Source organism: Aedes aegypti, chromosome 2, assembly GCF_002204515.2.
Source record: "Aedes aegypti strain LVP_AGWG chromosome 2, AaegL5.0 Primary Assembly, whole genome shotgun sequence".
NCBI lineage: Eukaryota > Metazoa > Arthropoda > Insecta > Diptera > Culicidae > Aedes > Aedes aegypti.
In genome coordinates this window covers 159,514,848-159,539,054 of record NC_035108.1, presented here as the reverse complement: position 1 = coordinate 159,539,054, position 24,207 = coordinate 159,514,848, and the positions used below count along the sequence as shown (strand labels likewise).

At 34.9% G+C, this 24,207-nt stretch overlaps 1 protein-coding gene across 5 annotated transcripts in view; it reads right to left on the bottom strand.

The window, feature by feature from the left end:
• The window catches only part of LOC5579155 (roquin-1), an 85,013-nt gene that overhangs the window by 33,523 nt on the left and 27,283 nt on the right, over positions 1–24,207 (bottom strand). For all 5 annotated transcript variants that reach the window (XM_021842949.1, XM_021842948.1, XM_021842950.1 and 2 more), the window contains one exon: positions 5,750–5,912. In XM_021842949.1, the coding sequence (XP_021698641.1) occupies positions 5,750–5,911 (162 nt within the window). In that variant the 5' untranslated portion in view covers position 5,912. The remainder of the gene's footprint in view (positions 1–5,749; positions 5,913–24,207) is intronic.

The window sequence follows — 24,207 nt, the reverse complement described above, 5'->3', positions numbered from 1 at the left end:
AGAAATGGACACTTCTTCAAAATTTAACTAGAATAACCAGGTCTTGATATTTATGCTAGCTCGATCTGACAGATGAGCTTTGAAGGTTTCTTCAGGTTTACCCTAACTGAGCACAGAAGCTTATTTGATAAGGTTTTTTTTCAATCGTCTTGAAAATACTCATATATTGAAGAAAAACCAGGAGGCTTCGCAAATTCTTGTAAATAACGTTAGCGTAGTAATGGCGTATTTCGTTGTTTGGAGCTAGCTTTATTGATGTTTTATTCTTTGATAGTCTCATCTAGAATGCTTTCAGGAACAAGGCTTGGATGGCATCGCAGACTTTTGTAAAAAATATCTTAACTCCAAAATGACTATTTTGAATCCAAAAATTTTTGACAATGATGTTGAAATATTGACATGTACAAGGAAAGGAATTTGTCGAAAGTTTCTCCAAGTTTTGCAAATCTCTCCAAAATTTAGTGCGTGGCTTCTTGTAAGTTTTTTAGTTTTGATGCACATAGGTAAAACAGCAGGGTCTCGGTATTACATACTGCGTATAAACATTTTTTTTGGAAATCTTATTGCAAGGATGCATAGCGGCCCGCGTCATGTTTTGAGAATACCAGTGTGGCCCACATGATCAGGTAGGCTGAGGACCACTGACTTAATGCAACAGGGAGAGAGAGGGAAGCCCCCCCCCCCCCTTGCTACGATCTACAAAAAAAAAAATCGAAACTGTTACATGGCAGAGAAGTGAATAACAGTACGGACTGTTTTTTTAAGTACAGTCGCCTCTTCACATCTCGATATCATAGAGATAGGGAGATAGGGAGAGATCGAGACATAGAACAAATTTTTAACGAACACTAGATTGAAAATCACTCCGTTACCAGGAAAATTAAAAACAAACAGATGTCATTTCGTCTCTCCAAATTGGTTTGAATCTCTAAAATCTAGTCTAGTAACCTTTGATAATGGGCATATCGACTTACGGATAGAAAATTGGGAACGAAAGATAACGAGATAAGGAGGATATGGAGAGTGAAAATGTATGCAGAATGAAGGGACCGAAAAAATTTTCGACATAGGGAAATATATCGAGATGTAGAACATCGAGATGTGGAGAGTCGACTGTAACACTTAAGTTCTAATCATTTGTATATTAAAAATGATTTATCTTTCTCTAAGGTGAACGAAGCCACAACTCGAATTTTCAAGAGCACAAGTCTTGAGAACCAAACATGCATTGAAAATTTACCCATTGCCCACCACCAGCAAGCAAGCAATTTGATTGATTTTCAACATGAACGGTTGTCAGATTATTCAGTCTTGTGCACTTGAAAATTCAAAGTTTGGCTTCGTTTTATAATCACCTTAAAGTCGAACATTTTTTATTTCAATTTCCAAGATTGCACTAAAAATTCAAAGGCACCAATCTCGTGAAGGAAGCATAACAATAGTGCACTTTTTATTTTGGCTTTGTGCACTAGCAGTAAGCTTAAAGTAAGAAGATCAGAAACGTTTGCTTACTATTTCTCGAGTTTAGTGCCTTTGAAAACGTGAGTAGGGGCACAAGTCGGCTATTATGACGACCATCATCAGGGTGTCCATTCAAAATCAGTTTTCCAATTCCCGGATTTTTCCCGGGTGTCAAGAAATTAAAAAAACAAATAGGAAAAAAATTCCGCGTTTTGATGTTTTTGTTTTTTATTTTTTTTACGATATGGACAAATTTGGAGGACATGATCTAATTTATTTATGAATTGATTTTAATACAATTAAAAAAAAACGGTTTACATATTAAAAGGGTTATGGACAAAAAGATTTAAAATATTTCTGCACATCTTCATCGATCCTCTCTTCCGCTAATAACATTGCTAATATAAATCTGCAATATTTCTTATTAATGAAGAAGATATAGTGATTCTTCATCCTACGACAACAGAATCATTTTTCTGCAATTACGCAAAGGAAACAACGATGAAGAGAAATCGATGAATGCAGATAGGACCTTATGAAAAAATAATGCTTATTTGCTGAAATATCTGAGACACCGTTACCCCCTGGAATTCGTAGGAAGTTCAGAGAAATTATGGAATAATATAAATGCCTGCTTTGTGCATCTAAACTTCCACAAAAGAGCAAAGTTTAATAGCCAACCTATTACCTTCTAAGAATGCCTTAAGAATAAATGCCTGATTTATGGAGAAATTATTGATCTGTGATGAATCTCATGTTGGATCCAAGAAAAGATCTTTTAACAGAAACAATATTTCCAAATACATGTTATTGTTCTCCTATGAAGCTGGCTAAAACTTATCACATGAATCCAAGATTGCATCTTCCAAGTAATCTTCAAAAGATTTAATGAACATACAGTCAACTCTCCCTAACTCGATATTGAAGGGACCATCGAGTTATGGAGGTATCGAGTTACAGAACATAAAACCAGTGCAACTACGATCTAAGGGACCATCGAGTTAGCCATGAAAACCAATTTCTACTATGGTTCTCTAACTCGATATCGAGATACGGAATATCGAGTAAGGGAGAGTTAACTGTATTAACAATCTAGTCAAATACTTTACAAAAATCTTACCAAGAATACCTAAAGGACATCTTTATTTATTTATTCATCAAAGAACTAGCCATGACATTTGTTTTGGATTATTGAAAGAATTCGCTGTCAATCTGCAGAAATCTATACAAAATCCCTTCAGTGGCCTTATAAGAACCGTCTAGACCAGTGGTTCCCAACCTTTTTGGAGCTGTGGCCCCTTTCAAGTTCTACAAATATCCCGCGGACCCCTGCAAACAAAAATTGTAGATATCTTTTTTTTTTAGATTTGATTGGTTTTTAGTATAAGGTGACTTAAATGCGGATCAGAAAAAGGATCAGATTCAATTAACTACAATTACAAAAACATATTCTTTCTCGTTTTTGTCTATGATCAATGACATTGAAAAAAAAACTGTCAATGAACCAGTGATAAAGGTGGTGAACATGTCTGCTGAACCAGAACAAAAACAAGCAAAATACTCGCGAGTATAAAAGTGCTGTAATCTGTCGATGATAAATCTTTTCGTGTACGTATTCGAAGCTGTTCGAAGTCAATTGGGCTTTTGGTAGTAAAGGCCTCTGAGTTTTTTAGACTTCAAGGGACTTTTATTACAAACTTGTAGTTTACTGTCGATTTGATGGATGTACACTTGATTTGTCTGTCAAAACCATAATAAATCTCACCTTGTTTAGTTGCACGCGAGTAAATGTTCACGAACATTTTAGTATTTGTTCTGGTCTGGTCTTCTATAGTCTTCTGTATGGATCTACCAGTGAGATATGTTTGCCAGGCAATTTTTGGAAGATATTGTAAGGAATATAGCAAGCATCAACTTTGGCGGCTTCTGTGAATATTTCAAGACACTTTCTAATGGGTTTCATAGCCTATTGTATACCGTGGGATGAATTTCACCTGGAACTATCAGAAAAGCTAGTCAGATAACCTTCAAGAATCTTCCCAAGAAGTACTGCTGCAGGAATATGTTAAAATCTCACAAAGAATCAAATATAAATCCAGTTAACTGTATGCGAGTTGTGCCAAGGATTTGGGTACAATAAGTGAAAATCCACCGAGGAAAATCAAAAATATGTCAGTAATTTTCTGCGCATTCCTCAAGAAAATATCTTAGTGTAAATTTTCAATAAAACAATTTTAAATCATATAAATTCGTTTGTTTTTTTCTTAAATTTAAAATGAATGAATATGATTTTACTCAGGAAACTGCTATTTAAAAATATGTATCACCATTTATGCTGTTTGAAAAATATATTTTTATCCAAATGTCAGAGGGACATTAACTTCTAAGAATTTAAAGCAAAATTAGCCAAAGACCTTTTCTAGAATCTACTGAAAATCTTATTAGCAATCTACTAATAACCATTTCAGTGATCTTTTAAAAAGAATTTTTATATACTGGTCGAATATCGGTTCGATTTACGTTAGGATTCCCGCAAAGATTTCATATGCCATGATTTCAAATGGAAATCGAACAAGCATCTCGCCAAGAACATTGTCAGAAATCCTTAAGTACCCCTTTAAAAATGTTTCAAAGATCCTAATCGTTAAATATCTCTCTATCACCTCACCAATAAATAATCATAATGCGAAGTACGAAATACAGACGGTGGTGCACTCCTTGTTAAAAATTCTAGTTTTACCCCATAGTACTTAGAATTTAAATAAACCGGTAGTCTTATGTTTTGTTTTCCCGGGGTGTTCACCAAATTCCCGGGTATTTCCCGTATGGCAAACCCATCTCCTACGAAGAATGTGTGCAAAATTATACTTTAGACATGGTCCAGGGCGTGTTCCTGTTGAGCTGGTGCAACTCTCGATGGATCCAAGGAGAGATCTTAATGACAGGAATGAGATATCGTCAAAAACATTTGATTGCTTGCTTGCCGAAAATAATGACATAACTCCAAACATCCATCTAAGATTTTGCCAAGAATGTAGTCGAGAAATCAACAAAAAATCTGCCCAAGAATGCCCAAAGGACCTTGCTAATTGTGTACTTATCAAAAACTCTCCATGATGATCTCGCAAGCATTACGCTGAAAATGGCAGTAAGAATTAGCTGTGAATCTGCAGAATTCCATTCAAAATCTCGCCAGGGGCCTAACAAGGACTCTTAGATAGATCACGGATTCAAGCTTTAAATCCCAAAAAAGCTTCTCAATGAATCCGGATCAGTTTCTCAGGGAATCCACAAAAAAGTAATTCCTAATGAATGTGTCCAGAATTTTATTGTATTTGCTCAGTTTTTTACCAGCAGCTAGGAATTTGCTCAAAATTACAAGAAAAATCCGGCAATACTCTTTTGCATAATTTACAAAAATCTCTTGTTTGCAATGTGCAAATTCTTTTCAATGATTTTCCAAAGTAACTGATCAATTATCGCTTTAATTTCATTGAGATTACTGAATTTTTGAAAAATGTGCCATTAATCTTAATAGAAATTCATAAAGCATCTCATCAAAAACCTTGCCTATACCCCCTCAGTACCTAAACACTTTCTAAGGATCTCCATGATGTTTCCTAAGAACTCCTTTGAATGTGCTTAATATCTTTAGCCAGAAATTTGCTAAGCATTTTACAACAAACTAATAACAATTGTGAAAACAAAAATTGACGAAGACCCTTCTTGATACAACATTAAACTATCTCTCTAGGAACAGTCGTGCATCCATTGTCAACATTTTCTAGCGCTTTTTCCCGGTGTATTTCACAATTTTCCGGATGGATGGACAATTTACAGGGTAATTGTAAAGGAGTGATGGAGGTCAGTCTAGAAAATGTGATGTGTTTTGATAGAAATTCTCGAAAAATTTATCGAAGTGCAAAATCTTTGGCGATCTTCCTGTAAATAATTTTATTTAGTAGAATCCTTATCCTCCTTTGGCGAAATATTGTTGACGAGTTTTTATCAAGCTAATTGATTTTAAACCAAATAAATAAATGATAATCCTTAATAAAAAAGTTCCCTTTTATGCTTTTATGGGAATTAGAAACTTAAACTCATGATTTAGTTTTTATCTTTTTTCATTATATTGCACATAAATTGTTTCCGGTTGCTTTTAGCCCAAAATATGCAATCAAACATTGATTTGGCTGAATACACTCCACTAAACGATTCCATACAACCGATTACTCATACCATGCTAGCTAATTACTAGCAAATCTTATTGGAGAATTACCCAACTCACCTGATCGAATGGACACTGCTTCCTGTGCAGCGTCGCCAAGCAAGTACGGCATATGGTGTGGCCACATCCTAGACTGATTGGTGGACGAAGATTTGCCGCAAATTCGTTGCAGCAAACCGGACAGCTGAGGAATTCTGTCCATTGTGGCGCCTGAATCGGCATTCTGCAAGATAGACGATAGCATTACATTAGAATTTGCGTTATAATTAAGTATGAATATACTGTGTTCAATAGCAATGAGCTCATTGGTTTCGTTTCCATGTGTCGCGTTTGATGGTGCTGATTTGGTTTGGTGGTGAAAAGCATATAGTTTACGTTGCAGTTGAGAGAACTGGCTGCCACAAGGCCATTCAAGGTCGAATAATCGGTTTTCATCGCGAGAGAGGCAACAGGTAGGAATTTCGATTTGCTGCGGCGAATACGTATGACTCAACCGGTCTGTGGTCTCTTTGCATCAATTGCCACGTTGAAGCTTGTTTCTGTCGTTTGGTGGCAGTTTAACAGCGCACTCAGGGAATTCCCATTGCATTGGTGGTGGAAGTGGAATTATGCTCAATGGTTCGGCGCTCGTCTAATACAAGTAGGTATGTGGCAGAAATCGCTTGCTAGTTATGTCTCGAAATGGTAATGTCCCAGTTGATGGCCCTGCTGTCCATAATAGTGCCATTTAGTTCGTTCGTTGGTTTGCGTGCGGTTGGGGATTTGTCTCTCTTCATTCACTATTTCTTTCATCTTTCATCACAAACATTAGACGCCTTCCGTCTGTACTGGTGTTTTTGCAAGACTAATAGGCATGACCTTTTTGATTTATTTCCAGAATTATGCGGATCTTCGTATTGACGGTAGGATACTATTACTGGTGTCGTTAGTCAAGAATAATCCTTTTTACAAAAGATTTTAATTTACATGAATTGCCTAATAATTATAAAGCAAACGATCAGTAAAAACTAACTATGGGGTCTAGACCTCACTAACTTTGATGAAAGCGCAACTAGCTGGTTATAGGGGTCTGATGTCTGGTTGATTTGCGCGTGGATACTTTTTCGTCGATATGCTGGCGTGGTCTTACCTACCTACTCTCTTTCGTGCGCTGCACTATGGTCGAAAAAAAAAAACTAAAGTTTGGTCAAAACAAGTTTTATCGCCTCACTTTAAGGGATATCTAATCTGTATGTATCTGTACTTACATAGGTTTTGAGAAAATTAATTGAGAAAAATCAGAACCTTTGTCCCCCTTTTGACATTTTTTTCGCCGTGTATATCGCTCAAATTTTGCATGAAATCAGCTCGCGTTCAAAATTAAGGGATTTTCTCTTATATCCTACAATAATTTGGCAACAAAATGATACACTGTTTCATTCAACTACATGCGATGTTTTCATGCTCTACATAACAGAGCGGTAGTGGTTAGGTTTCGAAATTTAAAAATCCGACTTGAGTCGTTTTGTAAATTCGTAAATTAAACGTTTTAAAAATAAAAACCGAGTAGGTTCCAAGTTGAAAATGTATAATTTTGTCTGAGATATACAATGGATAGATAATGCAAGTTCGTTTACTATTCGAAGTTAAGGTTATTTGAAAACTTTTTTGAAATATATTTGGTGCTTTTATTGTCCTAGAATTCCTTAAAGAACTACAGTGCTTTACCGATTTTGTCTGCTTTTTGACTCGATTTTGTCAGCCTGTACAAAACACCAAAAAATGGTGGCCTACTGTTACCATGCCGTCCATTAATTACGTTACAGTTTATTGGGGGAAGCGAGTGTTGAAGATTTCTTACGCGTCATACAAAATGTTTTAAATTTTCATACCAACAATCTTATTGTGGGTCACCTTACATAATTAATAAACAATCCCTTAGGGGGAGATCCACTGATGAGGGTAAAATGTCGTTAATAAATAATAATATATATTTTTTGTAGCGTACACCAATAAATTTGAAAATATAAATATGAATTTAAACATTACATTTTGATGATGTATTCTAGTACCAAATTGGAAAATCATAAAAGGTAGCTCCCAATACCGGACGCAATCTAAAAATGGTTCGGTATCTGTAAATTTGTACATCATCAAATGTTTTTACTCCATGAATAGTATTTGATAGCCAATTGATTGTATTTGGCAACATTTCAAAGAAGAATTCAAGACCAACAATTGAAAAGGCCTCAAGTCTAAAATGTAAACATCGGTTTTCTGCTGATTTCAGTGTTTAAGAGCCTATTCTTACTAAAACATACAATAGTCATTTAAAAATATGCATAAAGGTTGAAAAAATAACATTTTTCTAAAAGGCTCCATCTCATTTTCCGCTAACCAGGATATTCATCGCAAATGGGGCCTTTTCTCAAAAAGACCTCATTTTTATATCTGACGGAAACCGAGTTGAGGCCTGTTAAACAAACATCAAAATTGCAATGTAGATTGCGAAAAACGTTCCAATTTCACTAAGTAGATGCAGGTTATACTACGGAGCGACTGCTCCTTGTATTATTTTATACAGTCTAAACGGCGAACGTTATCGGGTTCCTGTAGACTGATGTATTTTGTATCATACTACCTAATAATACCTGTGTCAGCCTGTCTGTACTTCGCAAATTATCAACAAAAACACGATTTGGTTTCAATTGCATGAAAAATAACGTTCAATTGCAATATTATTTCAATTGAATCAATATTTCCATACATTTTCTCGACGACAAACTCGCGTAGCACATACGTAATGTTCATGGATGACGAAGGGTTCAATCAATCAAATATTTAATCGACCGCACGAATCTTCTCTTGCTGTAGGGATCTCCATGTACTTTACTTCACCACTTAACACTCTTCTACACTTCAAATTTCTTATTTAATCATAATTTTAAATGATTTTCAAAAGGCCACATCAGAAGATGATGAAAAAACAAGCCACAACTAGCAGGCCTCAACACATTTTAGAGTAACAAAGGCGTCAACTCACAGGCCTCATCAGCGTCGGCCGGCGTCTATGGCCACAAATGAAAAGGGCTGCACAGATTTTGGTGAAATAAAAGCCTCATTTCCTTTGACTCGTTTGTTTAGCAGGATTTTTTGCTACAATGATAGTAATGAATATTCATAGCTATAAATCAGTTTATCTATCGACTTTCTAGACGATAAAATAACTTACAATGCTTAAATTCATAATTTAAATTTGATTTATTGTTTGACAAAACAAGATTGCATTTTTCTCATTGTTTACTTTTTGGAGATGAGGCCTTTTGAATTGTTAGTCTTGAATTTAAGTTTAACTTAGTTGGCAAGAGGCCCATCAAAAACCTCTTTCATATGTGACAAAACATAATACATTTTACGTTCTGAATATTCATATTCATTTTTCTTATTTTTATTGCATGTTTGATACCATGATCGACGGAATCCATGAAACATGAATGTATTTCGAGACACTGGTGCAAAATTAAAAAGATATCATAACAAATCAAACTGACCGAAACTGGGGGACAGGAGGTTGACCAAAATTGTACTTTGTTCAAATTTAGTTTAAATAGGGTAGGTGTACCAGGTATGGACATAGTGATTCCCTATTTCGCCATACGTGATTACCTGAGTGTCTTCACATTTTGAAAGGTTTTGTGTGTTATAGTAATGAGATTTAAGATATATCTTGATGTCAAAACATTCAGAGATTAAAAATGTGAAAGTTATCAAAATTTCACATATGTCCAAGTACGGAACCACTATGGCCATAACTGGTAAACTTTTCCTATGATACAAAATACATTCTTAATTTCAAATTACGATTACATTTAAGGCTAAGAAGAGCGTCATTCGTTTTGACAGCCGTGCTGATTTTGCAGCTTACAATTTCAAAGTGATAAAACTCAGTCATCATAAGTAATATTGATTCAGAAAAGTATCATTACTTACGCTTACATGCAGAAAGTATGCAGATATTTTTTCAGCTATGTCAGTGTAAAATCAAGTGATTTTCTTCAATTCGCAATCGTTAAACGAACTAGCCCAGTATAAGTTTCAATGACGGCCTTCTTCGCCTTAATCACGCTTACGTGATCCAAACTATTTTGCCATATTTAAAATAATTGCTGATTAGTAATTTTTTTAACGATTTTTAAATATCTCTACTTTTTTACTATCTCTACAATCTCAAATATTTCAAGGATGTGTTATTCTGCGCAAACATTACTCCATAGCTTTCTTTTCTTCTAATACACCATTTCGATTGGACCAAGATTTCTAAATTTTTCAACTTTGTCCGGTATTGGGTACTGTCTGGTACTGGCGGATCCTTCCCTACATTGAAACTGATTCCAGATGATTTTGTTTTGCATCATTCAGATATAAGGTAACAGTATGATCAATAATTTTTCACTTCATTTGTTTTTTTTGTAGACTGTAATTTTATTGGAAATTATTTTAGATATTTCCCAATGTTTCCTTTAGATATTATCCAGAAGATTTCGTCGGCATAACTAGATGCTTTAACGGAGTTCCTGAGGAATGTCTCCAAGAAATTTGTTCGAGGTACATTTAAGAATTCAGCCTGGAATTGCTCTGCAGAAAACCGTAGAAATTATTTCAGAGATTCCGCTAAGGATTTCTTCAATATTATTTAAAGAAAGTCCTAAGTCCTCCAGAAATTAATCCAGTGATTTCCGTGGAATGTCCCAAGATTTTGGATTTCGTCAAGACATTTTTTTTTTTAAATTACTCCCGAGATTCCTTCTTAGGTTCTTTTAGGAGTTCCTCCAGATATTCCAGAAAAGAGTTTATATATGAATTCTTGAAAAAAATGTCAGATAAATTTTACATTCATTATTACAGAAATTCCTAAAAAACCGGGAGATCTACGTAATTTCTAGCGACCAATTATGGATGCAATATGTTAACAGTGTTTCTAAAACGTAAACGTGACTTGTTGATTTTAACTACTAGCCTTGCGAAACAGACTACACACTTAGATTATATTACTGGGGTCGGTAAAATTTTACTGGGTTTTGGAACTACCGAAAAAGTCAGTAAAATGAAAACTGTCGCCATGCGTAATTGAAAAGCAAATTTCACCATGTTTTATTTTTTATCGATATATGATATAAAAAGAAATCTCTCTGCAAAATTTCAGTAAAAAATCTCTGTTTTTCGATTTCTGACATTTTTTTTTAGTTTACTGACTTTTTCGGTAGTTCCAAAACCCAGTTATTTTTACCGCACAGATTGAGTGTGTATAAGTACAGTTATCATATTATTTTCATTTGTACCAATTATGGCAATAGAGTTCCTGGCGTTCGCCATAAAAGTGTACCAATTATAGACTTTCGATCATTTGCACAAAATGAACTAAAATGCCAACCATTGTGATCAATAATGCAACGCTACCAGGCAACGAAGTGATTACTTATAACATTTCTCAGAAATGTTGTGTTAAATTGATATTGAACCAATAATATATCGCAACTGGTTCATGGGGGCAGATACATTTTTGAAAACGAGTCAAATGTCATGAAAATGCAAAAAATGAGACAAAAAAACATTTATGAACTCACATTGTCTTTCGGGTTCATTATTTTGGGAGGAAAATATCGAAAATTCAAGAATCAAGTATTCCTGAACGACCTTTTCTACCATCAAATTGACAGCTGCCGCAGGCGGATATTTTTGATTGTATAATTAAAGAATCCTAGCAATCGAACCATCTGAGAGTGTCAAATATTTTTCGTTCATTTTTATACATAATTCGTCCATTTTATACGGAATAATTACTTAAAAGCTATCAAATTTTCCGAAAAACTCCAACTTGAAAACTAGCAAACAATATTTTTTTTGTGAGATCTAAAGATAATGATGCTTTTTAGTGTGTACTATTCCAAATTGGCTTAATCGGGGGGACCCTTAATTGGGGGGGGGGGGGGGCCGGGAGGGTTCATAATAGGCATTCGGACAACAGTTTTCCAAATGTATATTTCGCTGGAAAAATCGAATGATTTTGTGTGTTTCATAGGCGTATTATGAAGTAAAGACATTGAACTTGTTGTTAGACTCCACAAAACGTATATCCGTCTATGATATCATTGCGGAAAAGCGTCGAGAGTGAATTTCAGCTACTAAGGGATCCATTACTAGCATTGAACCCCTATATGAATTTTGCATTGTTTTTGACATCGCATTAAAAAAATGACTTCAGCCAATTTCACCACGTACAACTCAAAGAAATGCTAATTTTAGTACCGTAAAACGGGGTATCTTTTATAATGCGGGTAACTTTGTTAGTGCGTAACCCACCACATACTAAACGAAATATCATAATTTCTGTTACTCAGTTAAACAAAACGAATGCAAAACTAAAGAATATTAGTATGACACTTCATGTAAGAGCGGTTTTCATTTGAATCAAGAACATTTCATGGTTTTTATACGAATATTTAAAATTGACACAATTTTAGCATTTTCGAAACGCTTACCAACAATTTGTTCTACGATCACTATTTGATGTAGATTTGAATAGTTGGTCTCTTATCTTTGACAGCCTAGTTGTCATAGAACTTGAATAAGATCTCAAGTCTCTTAGCGAAAAGTATTTTCACAAACTAGGACCATTTTAACCATTTTAATCTAAGTTAGAAATTTCCATATAACGTTAAACGCCTAGATATGCAATGCCCTACAAATGTTCGTTATTCCTTCAATTTTGTTCGATTCATACTCCATTATCAAAGTTTCCCCAAAACAGAAAACCAACTTTCGATTATATAAAAAATTATATATCCATTCAAATTAAATCTTTTGGCGATCTATCGAATGCAATCGATAGCTAGGATGCCAGTGCTTGTTTTAAAAATATAAATTATAATTCTTTAAAACAGCATGCTTAAATATCCAAGTTTTCTACGAAAAAACTATCAAAGTTACCCCGTTTTACGGTACGATTTCAATCAGAATATAATAAATAAGATGAATTTTACAATAATAAAGAAATATTATAATTTCAAAAACATTTTTTCTAATTTCGGCCGCCTCTTTGCATCGAGCCCGACCATTGTGCGCTGGGTGCCACGTTCGATAAATGAAAGGAAAAACACACGTCGCCCGCCGCAGCGCCATTTGGATTGTTGTTTTTCCTCTTTATTTCTATGAATTGTGTCGGTATGTATCCGGGGCCCGATGATCATGTGGTGCAGTGGTTCGACACGTCTGGCGCAATGATGTTGAGGAGATGGCATGCGATGTTCAAAGGCACTGACGAAGAGAGGTTACTGTCGGCAGTCGGAGGAAGCCCATTCCAGGTTGTACGGGAAAGTGAGTTATGTAAGATTTTGGGTGTGAGAAAAAAGTTCATCTTTGTAAAATGTCAATCAACTTTCTAACTACTCTGTTAAAGAATCCTAAAGATGTATGCCAACATATCTTGAAAATTGAAATGTATAACAAATGTATGCTAAAAGGTCAAATCTATCAGTTATTCAAACCCGAATGTAATGAGGTTTATTCTATGTAGCACAAATATCTATGTCCTGAAAAATTGAGAAAATATACAAAAAGATCCTCAACTAATGCTATGAATGTCCAAATGTCATAAATGATTTCATAATCGTTGTGATATATGACAGATACAAAGCTAATTCATGCATTGCTGATGGTTTTCCCGGTCGGTCCTGGACCTTTTCGTAATGGAAATTTCCTTGACTTCCCTGGGCATAGGGTATCATCATACCTGCTACACGATATACGAATGCAAAAAATGCTAACTTCGGCAAAAAAATTTCTCAGTTAATAACTGTGGAAATGCTCATTGAACACTAAGCTGAGAAGCAGGCTCTGTCCCAGTGAGGACGAAATGCCAAGAATATTAAACATATAATAATGTTGTATGCTAGCACTATCACGTTGCGGTTGTGTACAACAAGTAGAATTTTTTCACATACAAGGTTTAAATACAAAAAAGTTAGACAAAAAAGGATTCAAAAAAAAAACATATTAAAGGAGGACTCAATTACATTTGTACACGGATTATGTGTGAATCTCGAATGTGTTGCTTTTGGTGCATACCTATCACTACGAGACCATTGCTTGTGTTATATATTGCTTCTTTGACCGTGGTACTGCTTCACAAGCCAGCAACCATTTCGTTGGAGAATATGGGGTTTCTGAGTCATGCTAGCAAGCAACGTGCAAGAGCTTTTTTAAACAATTCATTGACCATTTTCAAATACATCCTGTGTAACGGTGTATTTATAGCTAGCCAGTTGGAAACGTGCAATGTTATATCATGCTTCTTATGGTCCAATGAACAAATGGTATGAGGTGTCGAATTAATGCTGCTCAATATCAATGGGAAGTATGTCGGGTATATCATTAAAGAATGATTGGGCACTTCCATAATTAAGTTTGACATGGGGAAATTTTTTATTTAGTTTTTTTTAGTTACGTTATCTAAAATTTGTTATAAAGTCAAACTATTATTGCTTTTGAATTCATGGTTGAAAAAATCACTAAAAAGGTTAAAATTCATGTTGTGCTGAACATTTAATTTGAATCGATCCATAAATAACTCAGAACCCTCTAAAGTTGACTATTTTGTACGGAAAATCGAAAAAGTTGCAAATGTATTGTACAATATTGTACATGAATAATAATGTAGTTTTACAAAAAATGCCTTTCCTTAGCTGTTTAAAGTGAAGATGGATCAAAGCCAAACTTAAAATTTTCAAGAGTACAAATTTGAAGAACCAAACCTTCGTTTGAGCTGAAAACTTAATCGATAGGTCACATCCATTTAGTGACCAATCGATTAAGATTTCAGCTTAAACGAATGTTTGGTTCTTCAAATTTGTGCTCTTGAAAATTTCAGGTTTGGCTTCATTTTATCTTCACCTTAAGCTACCTAAAACAGAGAAATAATCGGTTTGATTCTAATTAACACTACTTAAAATTGTATTTTTTCCCTCGTTCCATTTAAAATCATATTCACTGAATCATATACACTGAATGACACAGAATCTAAAAATCTACACCACTGCAAAGGTAAAATAAAATTAAACCGAGCCACCAGACGAAAACGAAACAATATAGCAAATTATTTTGTGTTTCATTTCATACCCCAATCGGTAGCGAAAGAAAAAGACCTTGCCACCACCAAGGTATTGCGTGAGACGATCGCGAACGAAAGAAAAATCTGTTACGATACCAAAGTTGTATAAACGGTAAATAGGGCACAAACGCCGAGTGAGCACACCGGCGGAATGCGATGCAAGACACACTTTGGCAGATGGGAGCAGCCACAAGAAAGTGAAATGGTTTTGCCGTGTGGCTACATAACCCCCGGTCTCCATTCGGTGCCGAGGGAGGACCCCACATTGCCAGCAGCACTAGAATTAATTTTAAATTAATCGGGTTATACATTTTATCGTCTTGCAAAGAAAATTGTTTCACTCCCACTCAAACTAAGCATGAATATATTGAAATAAACGACTAGCCTTATAGTCTTGTGGCCAAACATGTTCTGACATTTCTATGTAATATCTATGAGCTGGAATAAAGCCTGCAGAATTCATTGAATACTTACACAGTTTATTTGGAATTATTTGGCAATTGGTCATTCTAGCACGAATATAGTTTATAGTTTGGAAAGTCCAGAAAACCTTTAATCGGGAATGATCCTCAACTGTGGCTCAAACATCGAAAAGTTAGGAATAAATATTCAAACAGTCTTATCTCTGGAAGTAAATAAACTTTCATTGTCGATTCATCGTATTCCGTAGACAAAATTCTACATATTCCACTTACTCGGTTTTCATTTTTGGAACGTTTCCGGATTTATAAAACGACTTAAGTAAAATTTTCAACTTTCAAAACCTAACCATCACATTACATAAAGAGGCAAACGTAAAAACGAACCAAAACAAGACAATACTTGTATCGACGCAATTGGTACTTGGTACTTTGAAGAAGAAAGCATAGTGCCAAAATTTCTAAAAAAAAGTTGTAGTTTTTTTTTTTTTACAATTATGCATTTTAATAGTATTAGAACAAAAATGTCACATATAAGAATTGAAAATAAATATAATGCTTTACTGATGAAGTTCTAAGTACTGTCATAATACTGCCGCTTAGAAATTAACCCTCTAATACACAAATATTTATTTCCAATCTAAGTATACATTTTAGCTATCTAAAATCGATCTAAACACGTTTTGGAAATTATTTATGTTTATTCGCAAGTTTATGAATTTTTGTTTTTGATTTTTCTATTTTTTTATATTTGAATATACCTTTCCTTTTTATTTTTTTCTTGAATCCTCTTCTGGATACTGATTTTTGACAATAATGAAAATTTAAGCTTTTGCAGTACCTTTGAATATATAAAATTCATTACTTTTTTCTGGAATATATATTATTTTTCGCGTCACTAACGGAAATTGTTTAAATTCCATCAGGATCTTCTTCTGTGATATCTGTGATTCTGACAATCCAATCCAAAGTAAAATCATTTTGATTTTCAAGCTAAGAAAAAATACACAAAATTCCAAAAGGTACCCCGGCTAAAGGCGGGGTTGGGTATTAGATGGTTAAGTTCATAATTCAATTGATAGAGTAGAGTCGTGCTTACCAAACGAGATACAAGTGGAAACATTAAAATGAAAGCTTTCGGTTAACAACTGTGGCAGTGCTCATCAATATTGTTGATAAACAAGCTAAAGGATACAGCTGGGTGGAAGCAGCTACGAATACGAATACAAGAGGAATACAACATCTGATTGTAGTGCGGTAGAACTTGGAGCGGGGTGGTGTTGAAACTAATACTCAGAACGGGTCTCGCCAATTCCAACTCAGAATCAAAAACGAATTTGACATAGAGGAAAAGCACTAATTTTCGACATAGAAGAATTCTGTGGCAATTTTCGGATTTTCATACAAAGTTGGCTAAAATTGTAAGAATCGGTCGAAAATTGTGCTTCCTATGCAAAGGCAAGATATACAATGTATATATTATACATGAATGAGGTGAATGTACGTCAAATATTCTATTTTTGTTTTCAGTGAAACCTCCATGAGTCAATGCTTTATAACTCAATATCAACTCATGGATACATACTAAAAAAAAATTGTGATTACTATGATGATTGCTTAAAACAGCTTTCTAAATTATGTTTGTTCCATGACTCAATACTTCCATGAGTCCATGGTCCCTCCATCACAACGGTTTTTGAAAGATGATAATAAATTACCGTGCGGGATCGAAATCCGTACACCTTAGAAATAAATTTCAACCCATCCACATCATACAAAACGCGAGTAGATCACCTTTTCGAGGTGCGTTACGGGGTGAGATCCACCATATTGTACTCTAGTTGTAGGGTATCCGTCCTATTATGGAGGACTTAAGCACGGTGTTGGAATTAAAATCGTATTGCAGTGTCCAAAATCTTAATATTATAGTATTTTGCAATGTCAAGTGTTAAAACTATCCTTTATCTGAAGTATAGTGAAGTAAAAAAGTAATTTTTGGAGTCATACATACATTTTTTTGACATAAATCTGAAGCTCTTCCTCTGTCCTATTATTGCGGTATTTTGTCCTATTATTGCGGTAGTGCCGTCCTATTATTGCGGTATACCGAAAACCATAGATTTTATTACAATCCATATACATTCAATACCACACAATGTTCGAGCATTGAAATTATGCTCCCTCCATGTTAATGACAGTGCACGGAACTGTCAGTTTGTGTGACTTTGAACATATCTATGAGGAAAACTAATTCATTACTTTATGTCACGATTCGAAAATAAATCAACAGAATCGAATGATTTTCTGCCGGTTTCGTCTCCTCTTTCGTCGTAGGTGGACAATGTTAAAGTGAATAGACAAGGTTCTTCCATCTGAGACCACTAGTCGCTATATAAGAAATGAATTTGTTGACTTAAGTTTAACCTACAATTTTTATGGTTTTAACAATATTTTCCACTAGGAACACAATTTTAAAGGATTGCTTCCTTGCGATCATCTTATATCTTAGTTTTTCAACATATTTTTGGCATATGTTCCGATTTTCAGTCAGTTTACGTGATTTTTGGTAAACATTGTGTTTATTTGCAAAATATTTGTAAATAAGAGGAATTACATGGTAAAAATAAACATAAACCTTTTGTTTGACTAAATAAATGTATGAATAACTCTAAATTATGTCCCTAATTAGTATCTTAATAATATAATTAATGTTTTCAGCAATTACATTTAAAATGACTATTGAAATATCGAATTTTTGAATGAGATTTACAGATACCGCAATAATAGGCAAAAAGCTATTTTAATTGTCCTATTATTGCGGTATATGCTTTTCCTAAAAAATATAGAACTTTTATTCAAAATTCAATATTTATCATGTAACTACATCCATACTGAACTGATATACCCGCTGCATATAATTGTTTTGGTTCTAAACTTAAAAATTGAAGCTTATGAAAACCCGCCCGTAGATAGAGAGACTGGTTAAAAATATAGGCTTTTCTTGATGCATCATTTAAAACTGTTCTTCCAACGATCAAAATCGTTTAATTTTTAAAGCATTCATTTGGTACAGCTTGGGAATATTATAAACTTTCATCATCATCAATAATATCCATAGAAAATAGAGTTTTCGATTAATAATGAGGGTTTAATTCTTATACCGCAATAATAGGGAATACTGCAATAATGGGCAAATTACCCTATCTGTTCTTTTGAATACTTATAAGTTACGGTCGGAAGAGTATAAGAGAGTAACAAGCCACTAAGATCCACCTATTTGTCCTAGATGATGAGGAGGTCGAAGGCTCAATAAGCATCTGAGATTGGTTTCAACTCATGAGACAATTTCTTTTCGAGTTCAAGAGTTTATCATTCGATATCTAGGAGGGAAACGATTCCAAATCTTAGGGGCCCAGATAGCCGTAGCGGTAAACGCGCAGCTATTCAGCAAGACCAAGCTGAGGGTTGTGGGTTCGAATCCCACCGGTCGAGGATCTTTTCGGGTTGGAAATTATCTCGACTTCCCAGGGCATAGAGTATCTTCGTACCTGCCACACGGATATATACACATGCAAAAATGGTCATTGGCATAGTAAGCTCTCAGTTAATAACTGTGGAAGTGCTCATAAGAACACTAAGCTGAGAAGCAGGCTCTGTCCCAGTGGGGACGTAATGCCAGAAAGAAGAAGAAGACGATTCCAAATCAGTGGAGTAGCAGACCTCTTAAATAAATTCTAAAATAAGCTTCCTGTTTCAAGGAATCTGAATGTCTCATGCGATGAAACCTGTTCACAGTTTCAAAAAACGACTTTGAACCTTATAAGTAGAAGCAATAATTTGATACGCTAGAGCACCGATGCATGGTCAAAATCAGTATCATACAACCAGCTAAGTGGCCGAACCTGATTAAGGGGCGCGCTTTTGAGAGTTTAATTGTTTCAAACTGTTTTCTCCAAAAGGTATAAATAGCGGTATCTTGTTCTGAAGAGGCTCTATGCAAAATGGTAAAGAATGATATTTGTATAAAAAACAACTACTTCATTATTTCTCAATGGTAATGGAGTAGAACGACATGCACTAAGCAAAGGACACGGGTATGGATTTTGGTCCTCCACTGTATAGAACACTCCAACAGCTATTCAGCAGAATATGCATTCTATTGATAAGATTCTTCTCCCAAATTCATAGAATCTGAACTTTTGAAATCTTTCACTACAGAAGAAACACTACAACAGCATTTGAAGCTATAGTCATTTCAGATCAGAACGTTACCTACAGAATTAAGGCTTCCATGGAGTATGGTCAAAGCATACATTTAGGCGAATTTGCGGTCATTAGTGTCATCACACGCTTAGAAAGATTATGATAAAAGCTGTAAAATTTCGATGGAACGTGGCTAGCCACATTGGGTAAGCTTGGAAGTTGCGTGTCAAGGAGTGTGGGTTCGGTTCCCGCTTCAGTCCGGAAATCTTTTCGTCAGGAGAATATTTCGACTGTGCCACTGGGCGTTGCATGCTAGTCCGTTGTCTAGTGTGGTGCTTCCTTCAAAGGGCAAATCGTCCACTGGAAGCATTAACGTATCGGTGTCTTTAGAGCCAAGGGTTAGAGCATATTTTTAGGCGAATGCAGAAACAAGATTATAATCATTACCTTCCACAGTCACCCCACAGTTATGGATAGCACACAGATATGGATCAGATTCGGATTAAAACGGGAATATCTCATCGAATAAAGTTGCAATTACGCAGAACACATTTTACCTACGTAATCTGTACAGCATCGTAATAAATTATAATACGTTTAAGCATATTTTTTTCCGTCCGTAGGAAATAAAATGTTAATCGTATTCCCAGAAGCGTTGATTCATCATTGTGTGGTATTGAAAGCCATACCACAGTTATGAATCAAAGATAAGACAATTCCAAAACAAACGCAAAAAACGAACCACTCAGTTACCTCACAGATAAATTGCTGTTATAGTGTTTTGATCCATAACATGAGTCGATTTCATCCATAATAAGGATTCTTCTCTCCCACTGATCCACATCTGTGGGCAGTGATGGAAAGTGGCCAACACTTCTTCTGAACTGGAACAAAAACAAAACCAAACGCTCCCGAGCGTCAGAGCGCTGGTTTACTCGCATCTGTCGGCTCCCGAGTAACTGAAGCTAAAATTGATTCGCGAACGTGTTCGGAGTTGTTCAGAGTCATATTGTGCTTTTGGGAAAAAAAATCTGTTTCCTCTCCGAGATTTATGGTTTTCAAGGGCTTTTGACTACAAACTAGTAGTTTACTGTCGATATGATGGTTATACAACTAATTTGGCTGTCAAAACCATAATAAATCACACCTTGCTCGGTTGCTCGCGAGTAAACGCTCCCGAGCTTTTTGCTACTTCTTTTCACATGTTCTCCCGAGCAGACGGGTGCGGACTTACTCACACCTAGCCAGTTCCCGAGTCTGTGATGTTTGTTATGCGTTGGTATACACTCGTGAGCTGCTTCGTGATGCGAACTTTTCCAGCACTGGTGGGTAGTAGACGGGCCTTTAACAAAAAAGTTGTAAAACTCAACGGGGCACCCCCTAGATATGAGCCTTAGGGTAAGAAAAACGCTCTCTCAAAATTTCAACTCAATTGGTTGCTTCACCAGCTGGCGCATTCGATTTGAAGTTTGTATGGGATATTCGTCTCAAATATATTGAAAATTGATCTTATGTCACTGTTTCGTTCCGTATACTAATTGTTCGCGTTCAAATAAGCTCAGAATGACAAATACACTAGTTGATGAACATAATTGCAGAAGGTTGTATCTGGATTTAATCTCATTTGCATTACTCTTTCAGTTGTTGAAAGTTAGGCTTAGATCAGCACTCTCGTACTATGATGGCTATGATGCGCTTAGTGGCTACCTCCAAGCTATGTTGAAGAAATACAAGCAGTGTTGCATGATATACTTCAGATAGTTAAAACACCAACTTTATTAATTTTGATCATGGTACAATCTTCTACAATATTCTTCGCTATTACATCAAGTAGTGTTTTTGACATTCTGGGTCCAATTGAACGCGATCATCAATTTTCCTGAACCAAACAGTACATGATGTGCTGTTGCTCATATGTTTGAGCTGAAAATCCCATATTAACTTCAATTCAAATGCGCCAGCTCATGGAACGACCAAATGAGCTGAATTTTTCAGAAAGGCTTCGTCTAACCCCAAGAAATAATCCTGGGGGGTGCCCCGTGGAATCATACAACTTTATTTTTCTCCCATACTGAGCTGGGCCAGTCTAGTGGGTAGACATCGTTTGAAATTTGTATCGAAATCAATACTTTATGGTAAAAGGAATTTTGATGTGTATTCTCAAAAACAACTATATTCTGCAGTGCCTGGGAGGTAATTTTGTTTTGTACAGCGTCACCATGTTTTTTAATCATGTTTTGTTCTGAAAAATTACCCTTAGTTAATCCATAACTGTGGATGACTGTACTTCTTGACATAACATCTCCGCTGCAGTTCTGTGTTTCCAGAGCACTTCCAGTTATTAACAGAATTGTCTAGGCTAATGATCTTAGAAAATGCTTTTGGTTGAAGAGATAAATAGTGTTCCCAAAAACTCCTAAGAAAAGCTGCTCGTCAAAGTTTAATACTTCTAAAATCATGTACGCATATTTATCAATCTACACCAAATTGTAAACGTTTTTCGAATATTTCAATTGGTGATCTCAGAATAACATATTATGAAAATAATATGCGAAAAAAATCGATTTTATTACAGCAGTGTTGCTAGTTTTGATGATTGTCAATGTTCTTTGAAAGGTCTTCTAAAAATAAAGCAATTGTTTTTTTCTATTGTGCTTTAAATGTGACTAAATAAGTAACTCTATGAAGGCGTAAGTTATTTTTCATATTAATACTATATAAGTACTTCCGTCAGCACGTACTTTAAACCAAAAAATTCTACTCATATCAGTTCCCTTCAAATTTAAAATATTTTTCTCTAAAAATATCGGGGAAAAACGATTTTATTATATTTATAAAATTGTTGCTCCAAAAACAACTTGATTTTTTCCATCAGGCTTCTTATTAATAATGTTTCCGAAGGACAAGCCTTTTTTAAATAAAAAATATAGATTGTCGAATTTTCCAGCCAATTTCTAACAATCATTGACTTGGGTATCCTCCAAAAACTGACCGTTTTCAATGTTGTTCCATATTCGTGTTAAATTTAATTATTTTGTAGAATTTTTATTATCACAACATTGTACAATACTAGTCGAACTATGTACAGAAAACCGATTGAAATTTCATTGATAAATTAAAAAGATACAGCATGCACAAGGTGTCCACTTTATAAAATGAACAGTCCTTAGGTCATACCATTGATACACTACTCGATTTTGTTCAAAAAATTATCAAAATAAATAGTCTTGCTTAAAATCTAAGCTTTCTTGCACCTATAATGAACTTATTGTTCCTATAGTGCAGAGCACTACTACCATATTTATAACTTTTTTACATCAATCGAGAGCTTTAGGACCACACTTTAAAGGAAAAAAATATATTTTTTTGTAAAAATGCGTTTTTGATTTGTTTTTTTTTTTTACGCTGTGAAGCTAGTGCTAGTATAGGAACAGAATTTATAAATAGTACTACTATAAGCACATGTGTTCCTCTAGTGGCACAAGCGACAATTAACACAAAACTATGTGTTTTCGTAGTTATCATTTTTTTTTTTCCACAAAACCAAGTTAAAAAGCTTTCAGATGATGTAAAACTAATGCCACTGGCTCTATTTTCCGATTTTATACTTAGTTATGCGGCTATTGGTACATCGACCCTAGTTGATATTGTTTCGAAAAAGTATTAAGGGCATATAAAGCAGAAAGAAGCCGAATATGAAGGCGAAACTCTTACAAGTCATTTGCTTTTTGATTTTTTTTAAATTAAAAACGCCTTCAACCGCGGAATACGGTAAGGTAAAGGTGAGCAATATCGTAAGTAAATTCTGTATTTTTTAAATTATTCATTAATTTTGCTGGACTGGACTGAAAGTTTTGACAACAGAATCGTTTTCGACGATGCCATTAGTAACAACCGCATTTTTCTTGCTCATATCGTTTGCAGAACTCTAATACATGTAGCAATCTGTATATTATGGATGATAAATGATAGAAATCATTGTTTCGAAAAGTTGACAAATTTACGCATGAACCAAACGCAATTTTCGCAAAAAATTCAATTTTTGTTAGCTTTTTTATATTTATAATAAGAAAGTGAAGCACTATTTATGCTTTGATAATATTCCAACAAATAAATATTCGTACTTTTAACGAGATGAATCACTCCGATCAATGTTACCCGACTGATCAATGTTATCCCAGATTACGGCACCCTAAATAAAAATAACACGATTTATGCAAAAAAAAAACTTTGGATGTATAGAATTATATATGAAATAAATTAGATTCGTGAAAGTAAGGTTTATTGTTTCATTTATTCCAAAATCGAAGGAAGCTTATTAAAGACGTACCGTCTGGGACATTTGCATCGATTCTAAACTAACGATGCCTAGTATGCCTGTCGTCTATTTTTGCAGCTTATCGCTATTTAGAGAAACACGTAGGAAGAAACCCAAAGATTGGACATCCATTCTTGCAATTAAGAATCGGAAAACGAGTCAAGCGAACGGTGAAAACCTTTGCAATTAGCCCCAACTTTTAAATACAAAAATCCATCAGCAGATTGATACCTGGCTTCACCGCATATTTCCATTCATGCAAAATGTATCGCAGCTGATTGTGCATTGAAACGTTCACTCTCAATGTAACCATCCATTATGACCGAAGAACCAACATCAAAGTCAAACGTTGATGGGTGGTACTACTAACATTTTTTTTTGCTCATTTCCATGACTTGATTTCACAATTCTCATGAACCCGTATATACGAAAA